The sequence below is a fragment of the Emydura macquarii genome, unplaced genomic scaffold (genome assembly GCF_026122565.2).
Source record: "Emydura macquarii macquarii isolate MOO-44397 ecotype Brisbane River unplaced genomic scaffold, CSIRO-AGI_Emac_v2 contig_1876, whole genome shotgun sequence".
NCBI lineage: Eukaryota > Metazoa > Chordata > Testudines > Chelidae > Emydura > Emydura macquarii.
The window spans coordinates 16074837-16092389 of record NW_027132013.1 but is presented as its reverse complement, the minus strand read 5'-3'; the positions used below and the strand labels follow the sequence as shown (position 1 = coordinate 16092389).

The window sequence follows — 17553 nt, the reverse complement described above, 5'->3', positions numbered from 1 at the left end:
TGTAAACTCTTTGGACCAGGGACAGTCTTTGTACAATGCCTAGCATAGTGGGGCCCTGGTTCATGACTGGGGCTCCCAGGTGCTACAGTAATACTACTACTAATGCTACTACTACTGCTAGAATCAAGAGAATCTCAACTCTCACTTGAAAAGTCTAATCTCATGGCTATGGATAAAAACTTGAAAAACTGAACCAAGTTACAAAGGCTCAGAAACCAGAAGGCAAATACTGTAAAAAAAGGATCTAGTTTTGGTTTTTAAGCTAATCTAATGACATTTTGGAAGATTTGGTCTGACTCATGATTTATGAACCCTTGTGGTTGGTAATACTCTACATTTTATTATGCAAATGCATTAGATGTTTAAAAAGGCTTTCAGAGTGAGTAATCTACAGTGCTGTTTGTAACATACGAAATGCTTCTAAAGCTAATACTGGGTTAAATTGTATCCTTTCCATGCAGTTTTGGAGAGGGGAAATGGAGCTGCGCTTGTGAGGTTACGTATTGACAGCCTGATCCCACAGGCACTTAACTATATGAGTAAAATTACTAACATGTAGGTGTCTGCAGAAGAAGGTCCTTAATAAGCATGTCAAAGATGCCAAAATATCATATTTTTTATGACAAAGTTCTGCATACCTTTCAGCACACCATGGATGCTACAGACTGTTGGGTTCTAGGAGCATGTGTATATCAGCAGGGATTGTGCATCTTTGGTAACAGGCATTTATTTCCACTCTCTGGGTTTCTCTCACACACACACACAGGGATAATCATCTGTTGGTGAGTGACATGGCAGGCTGTTACCATGGCAGCATGATGACCTGGTTACAAGTGAGCTGTGGGCCTCTCAGAAAAAAGGCCAAAAGAAAGAGGGGGGGGGGGGGAAAAAGAGCTGAGCAACAAATTAACTTTAAGCCTTGATTTTATTTTGAATGCCTGACTGAACATATGAGTAGAGGTCTGTTCAGATATCTGGCAGGCAGGTTTCTATGTGGTTTTTAGAGGGACCAGCTGGATGGCGTCTCACTTGTCTGTATGGAAGTGAGATGCATATTATAACAATCCTTTGAAAAGCCTCTTATATTTAATATGGCCATGGGGCTTTGACTCAGCTTCATTTTTGAGATATTTGAATGACAAATCTTTGCCTTTCTGTAGCATATGCAGGAGGTAAGATGGGCTAATGGTGAAAGTACAGGAATGGAGTTGGGGGAGAGGCCTTTTAATCCTGGTTCTTCTACTGATTTGCTGTGTGTCTGGGGCCAGGTCACTTAATCAGTGTGACTCAGTTTCCCTATCTTCGTAATTACAAAGTATTTTCAGATCTTGAAATGGAAGGAGCTATATAAATGCTAAGTATTATTAATCCCCCTAGGAATTTCAAAGAGCCTTACAAACAGGAGACTATTAAGTCTCACCACAGCCCCTGTGAGGTACGTGATGCCAGAGATGGGTGAAGTGATTCTTGTGGGTTAGATACAGCAGCTGTTTTACAATACATAGCAAGGCTATACAACAGGTTAGTACAGGAAGTGAAGGCTATCAATTCACTTTAAACTGTATGGGGAATTAGGACGGCAGAATTTAACTCATCTGAAATTTAGCCTTGTCACCCCACTCTTACAGAAAGCACATTTACAGCCGTATTAAGCCAGCTAGCATGGTGCTGGGGTATTGGCTCGATACCTCATCAGAAGGAAGAGAAGCCCATACTTCCTGAAAGATCATCAGTTTTTTGAAGTCTCTCATCCAAGTCCTGATCTGGTCCAGCCTTGCTTATAATAATGGTATCACAGCAGGAAATGTTAAGCCTGCAGGAATTAATAGATGGTTATATACTTAGGATATTTAACAAAATCGGCTAAAGGCCCAAGTCCAAGATGACAGATTTCTCAAAGCAGGATTCCTCTCAGCAGGAGAGCATGTGTACATTTTGAGCTCTCAACTCCATGCTCACTTGAATCATAAGGTGTAGGATGTTTCCATAAAATTAAGCAGTACAGGAAAGAGAAAAAGTCACAGAAGTGCCCATCTCCTGGGTAACAAGGAGGGCATAAAGCAATTTCCTCCACTGACTCCAATGCAATGGACATACAGCATTGATTTGTTCCACATTTAAAGTGGCACCAGTTTGCATGTAGCCCATGTGGGTAGCAGTCAGAAGCTATTACCATTTGGCAATAGCTATTCAGTGGCCTACTGTATGACAAATGTAGTGGTCATATGTTCACATCACAAGACACTACTACCGTTGACACTAAATGGCCTCTATGTTGGCCTCATTGCCAAGATTATCAAGGACTGACTGGCCATGGAGTCGGAACAGGTACAGCATGGGTAATAGCAAGTCAAGCTTCCATAACATTGCCCTGCTGAACTCCATCCTCACCTAGTGGGATTGCCTTTACAAGCTGGAGAGGAGTTAGGCTCCTTGGCCTCTTGGCTGAGAACACTGAAAATGAGGGGAATTTAGTGCTCATGGTGATATTTTTATGCTAGCTCTAGCAAACACTAAGTTTAGTGTATGTAATCTTGTTTGTTTGCTGTTTGATCATTGAATAGGTATACACACCCCCTCTGATACCGTCCATCCAAGGATCTCAATATGCTCTACAATAATTAAATAGATTCATTCATATAATAATAATAATTTAAATGTATTGTTAATCAAATTAAATTTAATTGACAATAATTAAATTAAAGCTTACAATGCTCCTGTCAGGCAGGGAGTAATATCCATCTCATTTCACAGATGGGGACACTGAGGTGCAGATGTGTTTTTAGGACCACATTTTCAAGTAGAGGGCACAAAGTTTGAATAATCAGCTTCAGTTGCTTAAAGCCCAATTTTTCCGAGGGACTGATATGCAGATCCTACTGACTTTAATTGTCCTTTACATCTTGTCCTCTGTGACGTGTCCATAGTCACACATCATTTCAGAGAGAAATATAGCCCAGGTATCCCTACTCTTAGTGCTGTGCTCAACTACAACTCTCTGTCTGCTCCTATCTGCCTCTGCCTCATTCCTTCAGCAGTAAGGACATTAGGAAATACTGGAAGCATAGAAGCCTCTTGTGAGGCTTCTAACACGTTTTGCAGACTCATAGTGGATTAAGACTAAATCATACCCAGAACTACCAAAAAGCTACTCCCAAACATTGGGGCCTCCTCAGAACAGTGTCTTGCTCCGACCACTCCTCGCCCATAGGGATTTTTGTCTTCTATGCCTGAGTTATTGATCGTCCTTTCAAGGGAGGCAGCTGGTCAACGGCAACCAGCTGTGCACAATGCTGCCATCTGCTGCCTCATACTCATTATTCTCTGTCTGGGTTTCCTGTGATATTGGGCCCTGGATTCCAAAGATCTGGCCTTAATCTCATTCTGTACTGACCCAAGAGTTTGGAAAAAGTAAAGCCGGGAGGAGTTTAGATAACAATTCATCCCTATTGCTACACAGAATCTACTGAGAAAAGGGGACAGCGAACATAAGATTCATATGATCCACAAATGCCATTGCTATAGTAAAGCAAGAGTGAAGGAAAAGTCCATGTGTTTCCTAGGTGCTGTCTCTGGCCTCCAGGTTTTCCTGGCACAGTGTCAACTCCGCAGGGAAAGGTTATGAGAATGGAGCAAACTCTCAAGCACAGCCCTGTGAGCAAAAGACCCTTCAGGCCCCTGTCCTACAGCTCCATTCCTTTCCAGTAAGAGGACCAGGAGGCATGCAAATATTACTTTAGCGAGAGAGAAGGGGGATGGGAGATGGGATGGACTAGCTAAAGCCTGAAGGGGATCAAAGCCAGACAGGCTCTGAAGGAAAGAGTCCTTGACAGTCCTGAATGTTGCTCTAGAAAAGGCTAGAGCCTTGGCGATGACACGTTTGAGGAAGGGAAATAAGAAAGGAACCTTATTAGACAAGCGTTAAAGTGATTCAAGCACAAAATGTAGATTTTATTAGAAGTGATGGGACTTACAGAACTGAATATAAACAAGTACTTCCCTGAAATAAAAAACGCCCTCATTTTAGGAGAGAATAGATGTAAACCTTCCCCTGAAGCATCTTGGAAAACCTAGACCCAGCACCTTTGTGCTAGAGCATTGGAACCAGAAAGTGAAATTGACTAGGAGTACATTTCCCACATCTGAAGACGAGCTCTGTGTAAGCTCTAAAGCTTGTCTCTCACCAATAGAAGTTGGTCCAATAAAAGATACTACCTGACCCACCTTGCCTCTCTGGGATACTGCGGAGTAGATTCATCCCTGTGCTGCCACAGAAGGGGGTGGAGGAAGTTTGAGCTGCCTCTATTTAGGGAGTTATGGGGGGAAGGGGGCAGTAGGGGTCATGGCCTAGGTGAGGGTAACCCTGTGGGCTGCCCTCAGGTGTGTCCTGATTGGGTTTTAGGACATAATCACAGGATGCAGGTCTGCCTAGGTCAGTGGCTCTCAACCTTTCCAGTCTACTGTACCCTTTTCAGGAGTCTGATTTGTCTTGCATACCACCAAGTTTCACCTTACTTAAAAACTACTTGCTTGCAAAATTAGACACAAAAATACAAAAGGGTCACATCACACTATTACTGAAAAATTGCTTACTTTATGTTTACCATATAATTATAAAATAAATCAACTGAATATAAATATTGTACTTATATTACATGGTATAGTTAGTATATAAAGCAGTATAAGCAAGTCATTGTCTGCATAAAATTTTAGTTTGTACTGACTTCGCTAGTGTTTTTTATGTAGCCTGTTGTAAAACTAGGCAAATAGCTAGATGAGTTGATGTACCCCCTGGAAGACCTTTTTATACCCCAGGGGTATACGTCCCCCTAGCTGAGAACCACTGGCCTAGGTCATGCCCCATCCCATTTTACACCCAACACATTTGGGGCTGCAGAAGAGACAGCACAGAGACAGCAGAGCCTGATCTGTACCTGGCAAAGGATCCCTTCTATAGTAGAGGTATGCACTAATGGACCTTACTCCTGTCGTATCGCAAGGGAAATGATAAACTGAGCCCTCTGTTAATAATTTTGTGAACCTGACCCTCTGGTTTCACTATCCCAGTTGACTGAAATGCAAAATGAAGGAAATGCAGCATCAATGGTGAAAAGTAAATTAGAGTCAGTGCTGAGCCAATGGTACAGCAGCATGCTGTTAGGGTGTGCTATGCTCCTTACCTGCCAACATTTGAGAGCTATAAATAGGGAAATATGAAGAGAAAAATAGGGACATTCTTTTAAATGCCACTGAAATTATGAAAGAATCGTGTAGAATTTAGGAGGGATAAAACCAACAGAATCTTTATAGACCTTTAGTTAGGGATCTAAAGAAAATACTCTAGTTGTAGAATTTAATAGAGAGATTTTTTTCTGTGTTTTTTAACTATCCTATAGAATGCTATAGAAGAGATATAATTCACTATCAAAGTCTATAGCAGGGGGTTACAAAATGTTATAATTTTTTATTAACTCTATAGAGGTTTCTATAATGGTTTGGAGGAACAGAGTGAAAAAAACTTTGTTTGTGCTACGAGTAGGGCTTGTAGTGACAGCTGGCAGGTGTGTTTGTTGCTGCGGGTGCCACTTCTTGGTTGAATTGTCCAACAAAGGTTCTAACCACTTAAAAAGCCTATGATATTTTTGGCAAAGATAAACCCTAGACCAAATTCTAGCTTGGGTAATTGCATTCTGCCTCTAAATGCTCTTTCCAGTTTAACCTGAATACAGTTGACTTTATATTCGATCTTTACATGGTTGTGTAGTATGTTAAGTAGTTGCTATATTTCACTCCAGACATGGCTGTATGTTTAGGATTAAATTCTGTACACAGCTATTGACTTTGCTGAGAGCTTTGCTTCAATTAAGGACCAGTTAAACTCTTTGGGATAAAAGGTACAATAGGAATGTTAGATCATCACTAACCTGTAGCTTTGTGAGATTAGGTGCTGCTTTTGTAGCTAGATCACAGGATCTACATGACCCATATAGATCTAGATAGCGTATAGAACCTGCTGGGAATCATTCAGGGGTGTATTCAGTTTTATCTGCTCCTGTTAATGAGTCACTGTTTGGAGAAAACACAGGAGAGAAAGATGGGCTGTCCTGGGCTAGTTGCAGGGACAGTCCACCAAGTATAAATTGCAGAGGCGTGTCAGGGCACTGGGGATGTTCCTTTGACCCATGTGATGAATGATGAAGCTCACTAATGAGAAAACAGTTCCTGCAAATCCAAAAGAGCTGGAAGGGTAGGCTGGGGGAGATCAAAGGTCTTTGTTTCCTGGCCAGAGCTGTCCAGTTAACCCTATGAATGCCAAAGATCTGAGTTTCTGTTAAAGAAAGCAGCTTATGAGTTAAAAAAAGTAATGGTTCTTCTGCTCACTGTCAAATCTCTTTTCTGGCTGTGAAGATGCAGGAGCTGGAGCAGAGAATGATCGAGGCAGAGCAGAGGGCTGAGAATGCAGAAAAACAGGTAAGAGGTTCTTCAGCACTGACATTTTTATGAATCCAGCAAGCCAGCACTCTAATTCTCCAAACCACTGTAGAGAGAGCACCCAGCATTGTGGAGCTTTGCTAGGGAGACCCCCTTATTACAAGGCAGTGAATTGATTTTCTGGTCCCACCACCCTCCTGCCTGAGTTTCCAGGGTGGCCCTACAGGAGTTAAACCCAACACATGACACCTGCATTTCAATTCTGCAACTAAAATGTTTGCAGAGTCCTGCACAGAAGTTGCGTCTTTACCTACAGATCTGTGATGTGAAGGCAGATGAGTCAATGGAGTGACAAACTGTCACACAGAATGGCACACTGGACCACAGAATAGCAGGGGGCTGTTGCAAATCAGGATTGAAGTGCAATGATGGAGCACCATAGACGCTGTAAAACACAGAGCAACATTTCAGCTAGAAACATCCCAACCCCATACTATAAAATTATACGGTATATGAGATTAATAATTAGCTGATCCCCAGGCAAAATGTCTGGGTTGCTGGCACTATGCTATCAGAGGTTCCTCTTCTCCCCACTGCTCCCTGAGATAATGGCAGAAGTAAGTGGCAGTGGAGCAGGAAGGGATTGATTGTGGGTCTGTAATAGAGGTCAGAGGGTGAGAGAGGCAGAGACATTGTCGCTAAAGCTATTTTTGAGGTCAGTAGGCCGCCTAGTGACTTAATTAAAAAGCAGTGTCCTTGATTCATCCTTGCTGACATAGGGGTGGCTATTACATCCCATGTACCAGCAGAGGGATGGTATTTACACTGCTTTCCTTTCCAGGTGTTCTGCCAGGACAGCACAGTTTTAGATTCCAGCCAGGGCTCCGTAGAAAACTCACTAATAGAGTCTGACCCTTCCAGCCGACTCTTCGTACTTTCTGGGAAGAACCAGCCAGTTCTGCACTTCTGGCAAAGTGGAGGTTGTTGGTGATGTGTGCTGCTGCGACCGACCCTCGCCTAAGCACATTTTCCACCAGTGGGAGGCCTGCAGCCCAGGCAGCGCTGCCATGCACTGGCAGAACCTAGGGTAGTGAATCAGGCCCTTTCCAACAGCACCACCCACAACAACATCCTATGAGAAGCGCATTTCAGTATAAATGCTTTAATTACACATGGAAGCTTTAGGAAGTGGAACTGCCTCTCCCACAAACTGGTATATTCAGGGTGAATAAGCAGCATTTGGCAAATGAAAGGGCTCCACATGGAGTTTAGAGTCTTTTGTTTTCTTTTGCCCCATGAGACTGACTGTTTGGATTGTTAATTCAATGGGCTCCCACAGCTGCCATCCTCAATTAAAGAAACCACATGTCTGCAGTCCCCACTCTGAGCCTCCAGCACTGGAGTCAGCACTCAGGCATCAGACAAGCAGGAGGGGACATTTCTTTTTATTATAATCACCCTCAACTCTAATGAAAACACATCCAATTCAGCGGGCTTAGTTTTCTGGCTGGGATGGCCGGTGCCTGCCTTTCTGATTCAGTGTGAGGAAGAAGCAGTTTGCCTCTCTCTGTCTAATGCAGACAGACAAGAGGACAAAACACAGCTGCTGGGAGTCTGACGTGAGGGCTGCCCGATAGAGCGTAAGCTGCTCTCTCGTGCAGAATCTGTGAAGTGACCTGGTCATTACCAGCACTCTGCCTTGCTGGCTCTAAGCCTTTGCCAAGACAGAGTGGCATTTGGGAAGAGCTGGTTGGGAATTATTCACAACTCACGTCTTCCTGACAAGACAATGGGACCACGTATTTGTCCCTCATAAAATGTGTAATTAGCAGGCTGAGTTAAGTTGAAGGAGGTCAGTTTGTCATTGGTAAGGAACTTTACTATCTAGCAAAAGAAGTTCTTTATAGAATATTCCATGCAAACTAGACACACACACTACCGAGGATTAGATGATAACAGCAGAGGAAGAGAGAAATTAGACACACAGGCTTGGGAAAGAAAGAAGTAATATTCTCAGAGGGCTGCAGGGAAAACTCAAATTTTAGAGCTAGCTCCTAGAGCACTAAAATGTTGTCTATAATTCAAAATAATTCCTACTTATCCTCATGAACTAGTGTTTACACTGGTGGGGACAGACCTCCATTCTCACCCTGCTGGACCTCTGCAGCATAAGACATTGCTGACCACGAGTTTCTGCTGTCTCACCTGCGAGAGGTGGTAGTAGTCCAAGCTAATGTGCTAGAATGGTTTGAGCCTTTCCTGCAAGATCACTTCCAACATGAAATGATGAGGAAATTGTGCACTCCTTACTTGTGGAAAAAGACTGGAGAGTAAATTGATCCTTGTGAAATTCCACATCTACATGCAACCAGTAGGTGAACTGGTCAGATGACACAGACTCAAGTACCAGCAATATGCAAATGATACATAGCTGTATCTATCATTCACCATATACAATCACACCACTACAACCAAGATGGCACAGTGTTTGGATGAGATCAGTTTTTGAATGAATAACAGCTGTCTGAAGCTAAACTCAAGCGAGGCAGAAGTGATCAGAGGAAAGTATTCTGAAAGGCTTGCAGCCCTGGTGCGGTCTCTGGTCATTGAAGACACATGCTTACAATTGATCAATTCAGGCCATAGCCTAAGAATACTCTGATTTCTCACTGATGCAGCTCTCTTACATAGCAGCATCTGCAAGTAATGTTTTTATCATCTCTGCTTGATCGGAAACTCTATCCCATCTTGCCGGACAAAGATCTGGCCTCAGTTATTCATGCATTTTTCACCTCTCAGATGGTTTATAGCAATGCAGTATACTTGGGAATGAAGCCTTTCACACATAGGAAACTCCACTACTGCAGAATGCAGTGTATCTCCTCAGTTAGGCAGCTACTGCAAACATATCAAACCTGTCCTCTACTTGCTACAGTGGCTTCCAATAGATGATCAAATAAAGTTTGAGGTCTCTGTCCTTATCTTCAAAGCACTCCAGGGCCTGGGCCCAAGATACCTAAAAGGATAATCTAAAGCTCTGGATGGAGATTATGGTCAACAACTCTGTTCCTCTAGCACAATGGAACTCTTAACAAGAGTAGAGCTTGTCTGTACAGGAGACTGAACTTTCTCTGGGGACCAGCCTAAGACTGTTGTATGAACTCCCCCAGGAACTAGAGACCATCACAAACTTTACCACTTTACATTCAAGGTGCAAGGTGCATTTTTTTTTGGGGCCCTTGCCTTCTCTAATATAAACACATAGTTATATCTAAAACACTCCCCCTACCGCTCAGAACAAGACACTTCACTGCATATGCTTCTCCCTCCGCGGAGAGAATGAGAGAGCACACACGCAACAAATGTTAGTCAGGTTGCTTAATGCACTGCTGGAAGGCCCTCAGATACTACAGTGATAAGCGTAGTATAAAAATCTACATAGAACAGAATAGATGGGTGCCCAAAGAGAGGCAAGACTTTGATGGCTTTCTGCATTTTTGCCATTGTGTTTAGTTAGCAGGTTTAACCTGCACAGTTGTAAAAACACCAGAATCTGTCAAAGCTTTCTCTAAACTAGGGATCATACTAGTGGGAGTTTTTTTGTATGTTTCCCCAGTGTAATTACACCCCAAAGGCTTTGAAGAGGATGACCAGGATCTTGAAGTATTGAATCTGGTATTACAGGGAGTAAATAACTTAATATGGTATTATATGGAGAGTCGATGGAGTGAGCTCCTCCTTTCTATATGATCAAGGGTATTTATATGGCCTCCCTATTACCATAGATTGTGTGGTGCCCAGATATGAACAGTTCTCTTCTCTTGTTTCTCCTTGTCTTTTACCCTGTCCCCTTTGCTTCACCAAGGCCTCTAAAAGTTTTTCTAAAGGTCAGATTTTCTTTCTTTCTTTCCCTCTGTCAAAAAGATGAGCTCCCATTCAGGGTGTTACCACTAAAGTAACTCACATTCAATTTTCATTAACACCCCCGCCTCACCCATGGTTATTACAATGAAAGTGTGATGGGATCTTTCAGGTCAGAGTCATGGAAGAGAAGGTGAAACTGGCCAACATGAAAACCAGCGAATCAGAGAGTATCCTATACAGAAAATACCAGGAGCTGCTGGGCACAGTGCAAGGAAAGGATGATCTGATCGTCAGACTGGAGACACAGTTGGAGAAACAGGTAAAGCCACCTTCCACTGGGAGAACTGTAGCATGTGTGGGCCAGTGGAACTGTAGATAATGTATGGTAGTCCAGGTGTGGGCTGAGCTTTCCCTTCACAGGTCAGCAGACTCCTTCTGGCTTGTAGGGTGACCCGAGGCTTTAGTAAGATATTTATCCATCCAAGGAGAAATATAGGAATGCAAATAGACCAGACCAAAGTCAAATCTGCCCCAGCTCGAGGTTGGGCTGATGGAAGTTCATAGTAGCATAGGAAAATGTTTTATTGGGGTTACTGGTTTAAATTCAGACGAGACTGGGGGAGTGGACGTCTCAGATTGAAAACAGAGCCTTTGACATCTTGGCTGCCTGTATGATTCACTACTTAAGTGTAGAGAAGTAGTTCTGGAGTGTAATACAATACCAAGTCTCTTACCATTATGTCTGATCTGAACCTAGCCCAGGTCATTAGTGTTTGATGGCTGTTCAGAGGCCTATGTAAAATGCATTATACAGGATTTGCCAGGTCTTATCAAACCACTGGTCCATCATCTCCTCCAGTGGCTGATACCTGATGCTTCAGAGGAAGGCAAATAAGAAGAGTAATACACACTGCAAATGTTACAATATTGTACTCAAGGGGAAAAAAAAATCCTACCTCACTGACATGAACCATGAGATTTGATAACATTTGTAGTTAAGCATATTAAAATAAGAGTAATTATTGGTCATAGAATTATCCAGGCCTATTTTAAATTCAGCAACAGCATTTGAACTAGATGTGCTGCTATGGCATTGAATTGAATTAAAACTGTGAAGTACCAGATTTCTTTTTATTTGTTTTATCTTTATCTTTTATCTTTATGTGCCAACGATTGAGTGAACCCTTTATTTTCTTACATTGTAAGAGTGCAAAACAGAGGAGTGTGATCATTTTTACTGTCCCTAATTCCTAGTGAACTATACTCCACATTACGAAAACTGTCAGCAGATTTGGCACAAAATCACCATCACAATTGTCACCTTTGTTGTCAGATGAATGAGCCATGAGACAGAACTTCTTCCTCTTGCTCCTGGGCTTGGTTTCTCCTTGTAAGGTATCTAAGCTATTTCTGGAGTGGGGAAGCTTGCAATGCCATCACCCATGTTATACCTGATCTGAGGATAAACAGAGACCTACACTTTTCATCAGTATCAATCCAGCATCTTTCAGCAGCAAATTCCCTTAAGAAGGGAAAATGAGAAAAATGACATGACTGCAAAGCTGATCGCGAGGTGTCATTACCCTGGCAGTCCCCTTGGAACAATACTTGGTTTGATTTCTCAAACATTACTATTAGAAATATTGTTGTAATACCTAGGTATTGGACCCATGCTAGGCACTGTATACACACACAACATACCTGTAAAAGCCTCCTTGAGTTTTCCTTCATGACAGGAAGGTGCCATGCAGGCACTCATCCTCAGTGCCCTCCTCCTTCTAGGGTCCCCCACCAAACGCTCCAGCGCTCTCTTGGGCTGAGAACCTCTTGTCACAGGATAGTTTGTGATTATGCATATCTCAAAGGCATACACTAGAGCCCCATAATACTAAAATACCTCTGGCTCTGCTGCCTTTTGTCACTTTTGACTCTTCTTCAGTCCTCAATCTTCCTTCAAATAGAGGTTTGCTGGGCTTATCCCCATCATCTCCTAATAAGTTTAGAGGCTTAACCAAAGCAGTAATGCAAATAATAAGTCCACCTGTTCTGGGTTTAACAGAAGTCTCACATCCTTCCTGGGTTCTTTTCTGGCTCTCTGACCCTTGTACAGGACAGTGGCTACAGGATCAGTCCCCAGAGCCTTCCCTTAGTCCAGCGCTCACAGAGATTGGCAGGAAACATTCCTTTTAGCACTCTGCAGGCCTGTGTCTTCCTTCAGCCTCACCTCATTTCCTCCCCTGATACAGGACAGTAGCCACAGACTGCTCATTGGTCTTCCTCTGACACTAGCATCTCCACCTGCCTGCTTTTGGCCTGTGATTCTTCCTTCCTAGCTGTCAAACCTCCTTATATCTCCTGACCCTGGGTACAAACTGTCCCCTAATCAGGGGTAGCTAGGATACACCAGTTCAGTCACAGGAGGTGTGAGATGTTCTCCTTTAAAGGGGCTCAGTCACGCTGTGACAATATCCTACCTACAGACAGGCTAGTGCTCCTGTGGTGTCCCAGGCTCAGGTTTTGGGCCTGTTGTCCCCAGTTATATTACTTTGACTTTGGTTTCTCAATGAGAGCAGCAGCTGTGTGTCACAGGGACCTTGATGGGATTTCAGGCTTTCAAAGTAACCATCCTCCTTAAACTTCCAACTCTAGCCCTGTAACACCTGCCCTCTAAACTCCAGTTAGAACTACTGACACTTAGAGAGCTCTTTTCGGTCTGAAGGACTGCAAAACATTTTACAAGGTACACACAGGAATTGTTTAATTCTCCACTCACATGTAGCCTGGAAAACTACAGTTACTTAACACTACACTGCAACAATATATCACAATAATGTAGGACAAGAGGAGTTAGAAGACTATGTATAAATGAAACTGCGGGAGGCAGAAAGTAATTGCCCAAGCTGGAATTAGGCCAAGACACAACAGAGCCCCAAAACAGATACCCTGGGATCATTAGACTAAATTTTAAAAAATAATTCAAGTCGATCTTGAAATCACTAGACACCTTAAAGGGCCTGATTTTAAGAGGCCAGGTGAGCAGTAATATCTGACTACACTTCAGTGCTGAGACCACTTCACTGAATGGAAGTTCCAGTGTATAAGCCACTGCTGCTACAGTAGCCCACTAAGAACATCATGACCATGTTGTCCTAATGTGTTTTATACTCTCTTTGCCACAGAAGCAGTTGAGGGCTGAGGAAGCGAAAATCGTTCAAGACAAAGCTGCCAAGATCAAGGAGTGGGTAACATTTAAGCTAAGAGAGGTTAGTCTCCAGCCTGCTGTCAGCTTTTGAAGTGTATAGTTGGGGGTGGTGATTCTATATGTTGCTGGAGTTGCAGATTGAGCACTTTGTATGGACAGTAACAGCAAGATATTCACTGCCACAAAGGAGTTCATGTTCGCCACTGCACACAGCTCATGATGCAGAGGCAGATCCTCTGTCCTAGTGACTTATGAGTATTTACTGATTTTTAGGCAAAGTTTGCCTAATGCAGTAAACTGATGCTGAGTTGCCATGATCAGATTTCCACCTCTAGGAACCAGGCTCTGAGGTAAACTGTTCCCTCATTCAGAAGAGGCAAAAGACTTCCCCACCACAACCCTCTCCTGAGTACCCCCTGATGCAGTCCCTGTCATTCCTACTGAGGTAGCACCTGCAACACAGCCATTTTATCTCTTGCTCTTCCTTAATGTTACTAACTCTGTCTGACACAGTTTTCCTCCAACACAGCATTCCCTCATGTCTGTCCTTCCCCTCTCTTCCAAACCTCTCTCTGCCCTGGGCCTTTACCTCATTTGGGGTCCAGTCCAATCCCATTGCCCACTGAAGTCAATGGGATTCTTTCCACTGACTTCAGTGAGCATTGGATCAGGTTCCTGCTGTCTCATTTCATGCACTTTTAAAAAGACTCAGTATCCCTTTACTCCTGGGCTGAGGCTACACATACATTTCCAAACCTTCGATTTCTCAATCTGTTTCAGGAAGGAAGTTGTTAGCATGATGCTTTACATCTATATGCAGAGCAGGGATTCTTCATGTGGAACCCTGTGTTTGGGAGAGAGTCCCCAGTCTTTTTAGTACTGCCTGGATAATTCACTGTGATATGCTTCTTTCCCCTCCCTTGAGTATATATTGGGGTAGAGGGGGGGTTAACTTCATGTCTTTCCTGCCCAGTCCCTGCTGAGACAGAGGGAATCCCATTACAGTGTATTCAAGAGGAAGGAAAACTAACGCTCCCAAGTAATAGTAGTTTAGCTGTTTTATTTTATACCAATTGTTTCCAAAAATATCTTAGAGGTAAATTATAAATAATAGCAGAGAGAGGAATGATGAGACCTATGCAGGGGAGAAGAAAGGTGATTTCCAAGGATATTTGGGAAGAGTGGGTGTAGGAGGGCTATTCCAAATGGCGGGAGCTGCTGCTGAGAAGGGTTTCAGGGCTTAAAGTTTAAGTTATTTACCTTTTCTTGTTCTTATCTTGAGACTTAATTGCAGTCAGAGACTTAAACACTTCTTAACAATGGGGAGAGTGTTTAAATAATTTTCAGATTTTATTATTGTTGTTTCATAGCTTGAGCTAGAAAATTACCACCTGAAAAACTGTAATCAGAGGCTGACAGAGCAAACTGAAGCCCTTCAGGATGCATTACAAGGTAAATATGTTCACCATGGAATTGTAACCTAGTAATCAACTGAGGACTGGTAGTCAGGAATCGTGGGTGCTGCCACAGATTGTGCCACTTGCCCAAAGTCATACTTACTAATCTCTGTTCTTTAATTTGCCCATTTTTGAAATGTGAACAACACTTACCTGCATCAAAGGACTACTGTGAGGCTTAATATCAATGTTTGTAAAACCATCTGGATGGAAGAAGTTATAGAAGGCATGTTGCTATTACTGTAACAGTGCTCCTCATGGGGTTCCAGTGGGGTTTGAACCTCGGACCTCTGGTTTATGAGGCTGCTACTGCTTCCAAGCTAATGGGCTTGGCTGGCCCTTTTGCTCAAGCAGTCAAAGCTGTCATTGGCAAAACTGTCATTGACTTCAGTGGTGCAAGACCAAGTCCTTGATGAATTTTACTGTACTTCTTACCAGGGTAGAGGCGTTCATATTGCCAGAGAGCCACCATCACAAGTGGCACTATTGAACTTCTTGTTGACAGTCTTAGCAGTGGAGGAAATAAGGACTGACTGAGGCAAGGAGACTGACCTCTCTCTGTTGCTCTGGGGGAAGCGTCCCCTCTGTTACAAGGTTGAAGCATTTTGGCAGATGAGGGTAGAAGAAACTGACATTGCCTATGCTTTTGCTGTACCTGTTCTGTGGCTAAAGAGAAAACTTTCTTCTCTAGAACTGTGAATTCAGCGCATTTCGTCAGAACATAATTAACTGTTAAAAAGAGGGAGTCTCCTTTTCCCCAGTTTTACTAGCCTAAACTCAGTGTATTTAAAACAAAATCTAGAAATGGAAACAGATGACTTAGATTTGCACTGGGCAGAAAGGGAACATTTCTCTCCTGCTAAACATTCATTCTGAGATGTTTTATGCCTCCACCCTCACCCCTCCAGCACCAGGGAAACAGTGCAAAGTTCTTGCCAAATCCCAGCACACTTCCGGTCAGGTGCTTTGCAAGTGGGTTTCTCTCATCCCCCTGGCTCTGACTGTTCACACAGACAGAATGGCTGGTAAACTGCGTTAATAATCTGGTATTAAGTGTTCCCTGGATTCCAACCCATTGAACAGCAGACAGCTCAGCACTGCCCACGCAATCCTGCCACATAACTGTACAGACTCACTGTGCCAAGCAAAATTCAGAGGCTCAGCAGGCAGATAAATCTCTTGCAGCCAGCCATGCTGATATTAGCAGCTTCATTTACTGGCATTTCCAGTCATGCCTAGGAAGCTGGAAACATACCACTAATGTTTCATATGAATGGCTTTTTTGCAGAGTTACACTGATCACCCACTTTGATGTCAGGGTAGGGGGAATTTATACAGGGATCACATTAGGACTGGGTGGGTGTCACAATCAGTTCCTTGTGCCTCTAGGATGAGGCACTGATGGTCCTTGTTCTTCATCTGTGTGTGTAATATCTAATAAGAGGACATACCTGCCTTGTACAGCACCCTGCCTTCCATCTTCTGGGCTCCTTAAATAAGTCTACCAGTCCAGAGTCCTTAAAACATTCCCCTTCTGGGTCTAATTTATGTGTATACAATTAAAAACACTCAATCTTAGTAATCCTTCTCTTGCTGGGTCACTCCCACATTCACCCAGAGTCTTTTTTCCCCCAGTGTCTCAAACTCGATCTTAGGTGTTCCCATGGGAGAGGATCCAAGCCTTCCAGCTTTATTCTAGTTCTTCCCTGCTTCTGGGCAGGGCATCCTGCTTGGAGTCCTGTTCCCCTACTGTCTCAAACTATTCTGCAGCTTCTTTTCCTATTGCGTGCTGCTGTCTCACCCTTTATAAAGCCCACATGCCTTCCCTTAAGCTCAGTTGGGCAGCAGGTAATCAGTCACAGAGGCAGAGGACTTCGCTCCCTCTTAAAGAGGCCAGTCACCCTGTGACATATCTCAAGAATGTGGGTTTTAGGCCCAGATCCACAAAGGTACTTAGGTGCCTAAGCCTTAGGTTTAGACACATAAGTTGCAGGACTGTTCCACTGTGGATAAATACTTAAATAGTCATTGAGAGAGAGAGAAAAAGTGAGAGTGATTCTATAGCCTAGTGGTTAGTGCACCAATCACTCCTTCATTAGTTATCCACAGTGGAATAGCTTCAGGAGGAGAGACTGAGGGAGCTCCACATGAGAATATCTCATCGTTCAGCAGTTAGAAACTCCTGTTCAAATCCTTTCTTCCCCTATGGCAGAGAAAGGGGGACCTGAACCTGGGTTTCCCACATCCCAGAAGAGTGTTTTAACCACTGGGCTAAAAGTCATAAGGTAAGTGGCAGCACCCCCTCCTCCTGTCCAGCTGTTTGGTTTGGAGAGAGGCAGGTGCCTAACTCATTCCTGTAAGAAACGCCTTAGGCATCTAAGTTGCCTGACTTCAGCTGGCTGGTCCCTGTTCGTGGATCTCTAAGCAGAGATAGTGCATCTCTGCAGCCCAGACTTAGGTGCTGAATGCCTTGAGGAGGCTTAGCATCCTTCCCCCCCCCCCCCCCCCCCCCCCCGGCATCTCTAGCATACTGGCTTTATGGATCACATTCTAAGGTGTCCATCTCTCCCCATTCATTGTATAGGGAGCCTAGGTGCC

General features: G+C 43.5%; 1 protein-coding gene across 8 annotated transcripts in view; it reads left to right on the top strand.

Annotated features, from left to right (window-relative positions):
• Window positions 1–17553, top strand: part of PLEKHH1 (pleckstrin homology, MyTH4 and FERM domain containing H1) — a 75855-nt gene that overhangs the window by 12412 nt on the left and 45890 nt on the right. For all 8 annotated transcript variants that reach the window (XM_067557777.1, XM_067557775.1, XM_067557776.1 and 5 more), the window contains 4 exons: window positions 6409–6471; window positions 10466–10615; window positions 13476–13559; window positions 14869–14950. In XM_067557777.1, the coding sequence (XP_067413878.1) occupies window positions 6409–6471; window positions 10466–10615; window positions 13476–13559; window positions 14869–14950 (379 nt within the window). The remainder of the gene's footprint in view (window positions 1–6408; window positions 6472–10465; window positions 10616–13475; window positions 13560–14868; window positions 14951–17553) is intronic.